Consider the following 7,684-nt stretch of genomic DNA (forward strand, 5'->3'; position numbering starts at 1 on the left):
GCTGCAGCTCCCACCCACCCTCCCTGGCGTCAGCCTCGGCAGCTATGCCGACTCCCCCAGCCTCACCCCCGCCAGCCGCTCCCCGCAGCGGCCCTCACCGGCATCCAGCGAGTGCCCCTCTCTGTCCCCAGGCCTGACCAGCTCCGAGGTGGTGACCGCCGAGTCCCCGCAGCCGGCACCCGGCGGGTCTTCCCTGCCCAAGACCGAGCCCGTGAGCCTGCCTTGCACAAACACCAGGGCGGGGGACGTCCCCGCCACCGGGCAGGTGTCTGCCGTGTCCGCCCTCGCGGACAGCAGCCTATCCCCCGGCCTCTGCAGCCCGGTCCTCCCGGCCGGCGCCGAGCAGTTCAAGGCCAAATTTCCCTTCGGAGGGCTGCTTGACTCTATGCAAACGTCCGAAACCTCCAAGCTGCAGCAGCTGGTGGAGAACATCGACAAGAAGGTGACGGACCCCAACCAGTGCGCCATCTGCCACCGCGTGCTGAGCTGCCAGAGCGCCCTGAAGATGCACTACCGGACGCACACGGGCGAGCGGCCCTTCAAGTGCAAGATCTGCGGGCGTGCCTTCACCACCAAGGGCAACCTGAAGACGCACTTCGGGGTCCACCGCGCCAAGCCGCCCCTGCGCGTGCAGCACTCCTGCCCCATCTGCCAGAAGAAGTTCACCAATGCCGTGGTCCTGCAGCAGCACATTCGCATGCACATGGGGGGGCAGATCCCCAACACGCCGCTGCCCGAGGGCTTCCAGGACGCCATGGACGCCGAGCTGCCCTACGACGAGAAGGCCACGGACGCCCTGAGCGGCTACGACGATGACATGGACGAGAACTCCCTGGAGGAGGACGCCGAGCTGAAGGATACGGCTGGCGACCCATCCAAGCCGCTGCTGGCCTTCTCGAGCTCTTGCCCGCCCTCCCCGCCGTCCGTCATCTCCAGCATTGCCGCCCTGGAGAACCAGATGAAGATGATGGACTCGGTCATGAGCTGCCCCCAGATGACTGCCCTCAAGTCCCTGGAGAACGGGTCCGGGGAGAGCGACCGTCTGAGCAACGACTCCTCATCAGCTGTGGGCGACCTGGAGAGCCGGAGCGCGGGCAGCCCGGCCCTGTCCGAGTCGTCCTCCTCCTTGCAGGCCCTGTCACCCGGGAACAGTAACAGCGAGAGCCTGCCTTCTAAGTCCCCGGGCCTCGGCGCCCAGGAGGAGCCGCTGGAGACGCCCCTGAAGACGGAGAGGCAGGACAGCCCGCCCCCCGGGCCCGAGAACGGAGGGGCGCTGGACCTGACGGCCCCCCACCCCGGCCGGCCGGCCATCAAGGAGGAGGCCCCCTGTAGCCTGCTGTTCCTGAGCCGAGATCGGGGTAAGTGTGCGAGCACTGCGTGTCGTGTCTGTGCGAAGCCTTTTGCTTGCAGGAGCGCGCTGGAGATCCACCTCCGCAGGCACACCAAGGAGCGGCCGTTCGTCTGCGCGGCCTGCGGGCGCGGCTGCTCCACCCTGGGTAACTTAAAGCAGCACTTGCTGACCCACAGGTTGCGCAAGCCGCTTCCCCAGTTGCTTGACCCCAGCTTTGCTCTAGGTCCCGGCCAGGGCACCCCGAGCCTGGGTCCCAGCTCCGCACCCGCCACGATCAAAATGGAAGTGAACGGGCACAGCAAGGCCGGCCCGTTGGCCGAGGGCCCGCCACTGCCGGCTCCCATCCAGGTGCCTGCCGGGCCCCCGACGGTGATGAGCCCCGGCCTCGCACCCATGCTGGCCCCCCCGCCGCGCCGGACACCCAAGCAGCACAACTGCCAGTCGTGCGGGAAGACCTTCTCCTCGGCCAGCGCCCTGCAGATCCACGAGCGCACCCACACCGGGGAGAAGCCCTTCGGCTGCACCATCTGCGGGAGAGCGTTCACCACCAAGGGCAACCTCAAGGTGAGGGCCGCCCGGGAAGCCCCCGCGTCCACCTCCTGTGGTCCCGGCCAGGGGCACGGCTGCTGCGGAGCCCCCGAGAGACAGCGCGGCGTGTGCCTGTGTGGCGTGTGGTGTGAGCGCGCTTGTGTGTTATGGGTGAGTCTGCGCCGTATGTGTGCCTGCGTGTGCGCGTTGCCTGCGGTGCTCCCCACACGTGTGCGGTGGCAGTGGGGAGCTTGCCTTCCACGCGGGCCCGCCCTCCCCTTGAGGAGCTGGTGCTCCCCGTGTGGCTGCAGGGTGTCGGGGTGACACTCGCTGGCTGACAGGGCAAGCCCAGGGCCGGCGCTGCCTGGAGTCCAGTGGGACACTAATACCAAGAGAACCGGGCCTGTAGGTGCTCGCAGGGGATGCAAGTGAAGCAAATCCCGCCCCGGGGCCAGGGGTCAGATCTGTGGTCTTGGCCTCATGGCCGCCACGAGGGCCCAGCGGGCATCTGGGAGAAGCTTCCCAGCCTGAGGGCCGGGGGAGGGGAGCACGGTACAACGTCGTCACGTTCGCATCTGAGATACGGCCACGCTGCCCGTTTTCCCCGGAGGTGTGGAGTGTGTGGCCGGGCACCGAGGACCCATCCAGGGCCGTGCCCACACCCTCAGGGGAGTGTGCCGCTTTGCAGCCTACGTCAAGCGCCTGCGTGGGTCTCAGGGACCCCTCAGGGACCTCCGCTTGCTGGTAGGATGAAAGGCTCTGCTGACCACAGGTGCCCAGACGTTCCTGCCGTGTCCGGGAGAAAACCAGACACGGGCACAGTGAAGCCAGGAGTTCTGAGTATAAGCCAACTTGGGGATTGGGGCAAGAGCTTTGAGACCCTCCGGGTGGCCCGTGGGTCTGACGCCTTAGGGGGGAAATGATTCCATCTAGCTGTGAGCTGAAAGGAACATCCGTTAGCTCATCGGTCGGCTTGTTCTGTGTACTTGACAAAAGAAAATGTTGTAGGTTCAAATATAAGATGCTCAGAAAAGCTCACCTAACAAGTTTGTTGTCCCAAACGAATGCTTAGGCTGGGGAAGAGGGGAAGGAAAGGAGCTGGAAGGAGTCCCCGGGTCCCCGGGCGTCTCTGTGACCCCAGGGCTGGGTGCACTCACGCCGGGGTGTGTCTCGTGTCCCCCGCAGGTGCACATGGGCACCCACATGTGGAACAACGCCCCTGCCAGGCGCGGCCGCCGCCTGTCGGTGGAGAACCCCATGGCCCTGCTGGGCGGTGACGCCCTGAAGTTCTCCGAGATGTTCCAGAAGGATCTGGCCGCACGGGCCATGAACGTGGACCCCAGCTTTTGGAACCAGTACGCCGCAGCCATCACCAACGGGCTGGCCATGAAGAACAATGAGATCTCCGTCATCCAGAACGGAGGCCTCCCCCAGCTCCCAGTAAGTCTCGGGGGAAGCGCGCTCCCCTCCCTGGGCTCCCTGGCTGCCGGGCTGGACAAAGCGCGGCCTGGCAGCAGCCCGCCCATCGCGGGGCTGGACAAAACCAAGTCGGACTCGGGAGCCGGCCGGCCGTTCACGCGGCTCATTGAGGATAACAAGGAGATCGGGATTAACTAGCCGCGTCCCTGCCCCGTGGGTCCCCTTCCCCGCCCACCCAGAGCAGGAAAGACGTCACCGGGTGGCTGCCTGAGGCGGCCTCACCCGCCGCCCGGCGCGCCTTTCTCCGTGAGCTTGACCGTCCTCGAGAACTCGGCAGCCTTTGAAATAGATTTAAGTCAAAAAGAGACGTCCTCGGAGAGCCACCTTGGGAACAGAAGGGGCTCAGAGCACATCCATTCCGTCCCTCCAAAGCCCAGCAGTGCCCAGAGGGGGCTCCCCACCCTATTCCAGGAAACTCGTTCAGTGGTTTTGTTCGAATTAGTTGGAAACTTGAACTCTGTCATTTAGAACTCTTATCTCGAACACGTGGTCTAGTGCTCCGGACGCTGTGTAGCATGGCAGTACCTTCGTCTGTAGTATTTATGATGTTAAGATGATGCGGGTAACAGACGATACAGCCCAACTTTAACGGAAGCTTTTGTACTGCAGAATACATCTGGCTGTGTGATTTTTGTTTTTTAAGGCAAGATTTGTTTTACTATAAATAAGTGGGTTATTTCCATGCAGGCAAAATTGTGAAGTTCTGTTAGGAAAAAGCATGCTTTTCGTGTGCAAGCACCTGTCAGTAACAAGCCTTTTTTTTTTTTTTTTTTTTTAATTTAAATGTTTGTAGCTGCTATGTGGATAGTGTTCTCTAGCGTGGTGTGTAGCCCAGCCATTGGGAACAAGTTACAGACAGACACCACCGTGAATTATTCACAACGTTATAGCAGTTGTGAGTAAATATTTCGCATTATCAAAGCTGTACAATAAAAAGGTAATGTTTGTATAATGTGGTTGAAAACTCTTAATTTATACTCTTGCACTTTTAGTATTTTGTATTAGGGAGGTTTGTCTATAATTGGAAAATTTTAAAAGATGTAAAGTATTTTATAAAGAGTACTTTGATTGAAGGAAAATGAAGAGGAAAAAAAAAGAAAAAAAAGCTGTTACAGTCTTAGGTCAAACGATATGAGAAATCTGTGCTCCTTAACCGGAAAAGCCACCAAGACTTGTCAGTTCCTCAATAAGCTAGGGCCTGCTGTTTCTTAAATTAAATGATTTAACTTTTCTACAAAGCCCATTTAAAAACTTGACCACCCTAAGAAAACGTTGATGAATTCATCTTAGGACTGTGACACCAGTACAAGCCAGGAAGTAACCACGCGGGCGCTGCATGGGCATGATGTTACTGCAGCCTCTGTTCTCTTTCTCACATGCCCCCCGGACGAGAGTCTGACTGCCTGCGAGGCCTGCTTTTGTGCTCAATACACTGCAGAGAGGTGTCGGGTGTCAGGCAGTATAATCAGTCATAACTGGGACGTTTTTCTGAGTTCCTGATTTATTTATTATCTTCTCAGATGAAAACAAAGCACACTGTCATCTGATCAAAGTACAGTCTCGTGCTGGTGATTCTGTCCATTGCCCCGTGTCAGGACAGGGCCCTGGGCAGGTGCCGGGCGGCGGGGCTGAGCCAGGCCCACACAGAAGTGTTGCGTTCTCTACCTCATTTTGTGCATTGCAAGCATGCTGGAGTCTGAGACCAGGTCGTCGTGGGTGGCCGGGTGACAGCGCGAGGGGCTGAGTCCCCGAGGAAGCAGTCGAGCCTTCTCAGTTGAAACCGAGAAATAGGACCATCTTTCCAACACAACCACAGCAACAAGTCACATCGTGTCACTGAACAGAGTTTCAAAGACTCACAGATAAGCAGACCTAGCAGTGATCTCTGTCGGGAATGAACCCTGAACTCTCCAGCTCTGTTTCCCTCGCAGATGGGATGGAGTGTGCCCGGGGGTGCCCTCTCTTCTCACGGGATGGGTCGGGGGTGTCCCAGCGTCGGGAAGAGAAAACTGAGGTGCTCGGTGTCGCTGTGTTTCAGCAGTGAATGTTCTTATTATTTATGTGTCCTTTTGGGTGTGATTTTTTTTTTTTCCTTTTTGGTTAGGATTTGGTACCATGTAGTGTTCTCTCCTCGCAAAAGGGTGTGTATATAACATAAGAAAAGAGAAATGTAAAGTGCTGTAAATAAGATGGCTCATGATGGGACAGTGAGACTGTCCCCACCCTGTGCTCAGGGCGAGGCCGTCCCTCTCCGCATGGTGAAGAGACACTATTTTTCTATTGCAACACCGTGTAGGGCCAGGGGCCTCCCTGAACCAGTGGAGAATTGTTACCCAGATCCAATATTTTTTATGATGAAATCTGTGGCTTGACACATCTACTGATTGAAATGGATGTCTTAGTCTAGGTTCCTATTTTTGTCACATGGAATTGAATAAAATGCAGGATGTGATATTATTTCTGAATGGCGTTCCTTGATTATTCTAATGGAGAAAGTGGAATTTGAGGTTATGGCCATTGATGGCAGATGTATATTCGTGGTGTTTCTCCAAGGAAAGTCACTGAGTTCTGACAGCTTAGATTTATTAAGCCGCATCTAAGCGTGTCTCGATTGGTCTCGAAATTTTCATGTTTCACCTTTTTCTAAAATAAAAATGCAGCCTCCTAACTGTGGATTTTTTTTAAATTTACGTCTTTGATGGAAGAAGATGTAGTAGAAAATGCTTAATTATTAGAGACTGTTGGCAGTGTCCCAAAACGACTACACTCTGAATCATCATCCCATTGTCGGCATTGAGGGAAAATATCGGCTCTTCGGGTCCCTTGAAAACTAGATCGCTGCGCCTCTAGTGACAATTTGGGAGGGAGGTGTGGGGAGCACAGCGTGGCCGCTGTCGGCAGCCTGCACCTGTGAGTTCCAGATGGAGGATACCCTTCACTTGAAAAGAAGCTTCACCTTGCCGAGAACACTTGAGAAGACTTAAAACTTTAAATCATTTAATAGCTCCTGGATTACAAGATATACAATTCATTTCTTCTTTTTAAAAAATAACTACTGATACCTAGAAGCCACGGTAAACTTCACCTGGGAAATGCTGGGTGGTTTTGAAGGCGCGATAAGGTACTAACCACTAAACTAACTGCCCAGCCTCCCGGCAGGTATCATATAATCATAAGCCTTAGGAATTAAACCCTTTTGATTGCCGAGCTAGAGAGAAATCATGAGATACAAACCTCAGATAGTAAAGTGACTTTTTTTTACATATGGTAAGGAAATAGCAAAGATTTCTACAATCATTTAAAGTAATTAATATAAGTTAAAATGCAAGGGAAAAGAAAAGAGATTTAGTTCTTATTTCAAAAACGTTTCCAACATAAAACCGGAGGTGTTCGGGCTTAACGAGCCTGGGTATTTACTTCTTTCTGACATCAATTCTGGCTGCTCAGACCATATATCAAAGAATCATAAATGCCAACAATCCCTAAAAATTATTTGTTTAAATATATATCTATTCTGAGTTCATTACAGGAACCGTTAACATTTCAGACTAATTAAAAAGTATTGCTTAAGGGCTAAAAAGCAATTGTTTTTAAACCCTCACTGTTTAATTTTGTCCCCGTGGAAGCTTGAAGGCAGCCTGGGTTCCCTACCTGCTTTTCCTCTATGCTTGGCAGACAGCGCCCAGCTCCTGCTTCGGCTTTAAGAAGCTGCAGCAAACATCAGGGGTGTTTCTTTATTACCGGGCTGCAAGGACGTTTCCAGCCCAACCGCCTTCAACTCTCTGTATTTATTTTGGCTGTCTGTCTAAACTGCGGAAGTCCAAACCCCTCATTTCTTTCCTCCGGTGCATGCTTGCAGTGGATAATAATGTCACATACGTGTAATTCTGTGTCCTGCCTGTCACCTTGCGAGCATGCCTGCCAACCTGTGGGCCTCCTGGTTCAGTCTTTGTGTTTAAAATCCTGTGCTCATTTGCTAATTACCGGCACTGAGGCACGCGTTCATTCCTTCACGAAGTTTTTTAGGGACACAGTGCGTCTTTGAAAAACAGAGGCTGTGAAACGTTTCTATCAGCAGCAGGTCTCTTGGCTGATTTTTAGCTACAGGAAGATTTTATCTACGAGATATTCAATACAAAACTGGAAAAAAATTAAGTCCCCCTTTTCTTTTGCACTTAAGTGGGAAATACTGCATGTTGTTTCAGCATTTTTTATGAAGGGAAAACTTTAAAATGAAATCACCATAGAAACATTGTCCTGCCGTTCTCCTGTCCACAGTTTTGCGCCAAGTCACCAGGCGTGAACGTGTGGGCATCGCCCTGAGTG

The 7,684-nt window shown here is 54.0% G+C and overlaps 1 protein-coding gene across 1 annotated transcript in view; it reads left to right on the forward strand.

Moving 5' to 3' along the window:
- Window positions 1-3,496, forward strand: part of SALL3 (spalt like transcription factor 3) — a 17,106-nt gene extending 13,610 nt beyond the window's left edge. The window contains exons 2-3 of the mRNA XM_060119239.1: window positions 1-1,915; window positions 3,065-3,496. The exon at window positions 1-1,915 is cut by the window's left edge and continues 1,567 nt beyond it. Of these exons, the coding sequence (XP_059975222.1) occupies window positions 1-1,915; window positions 3,065-3,496 (2,347 nt within the window). The remainder of the gene's footprint in view (window positions 1,916-3,064) is intronic.
- The last annotated feature ends 4,188 nt before the right edge of the window (window positions 3,497-7,684 follow it).

Source organism: Mesoplodon densirostris, chromosome 15, assembly GCF_025265405.1.
Source record: "Mesoplodon densirostris isolate mMesDen1 chromosome 15, mMesDen1 primary haplotype, whole genome shotgun sequence".
Classification (NCBI taxonomy): domain Eukaryota; kingdom Metazoa; phylum Chordata; class Mammalia; order Artiodactyla; family Ziphiidae; genus Mesoplodon; species Mesoplodon densirostris.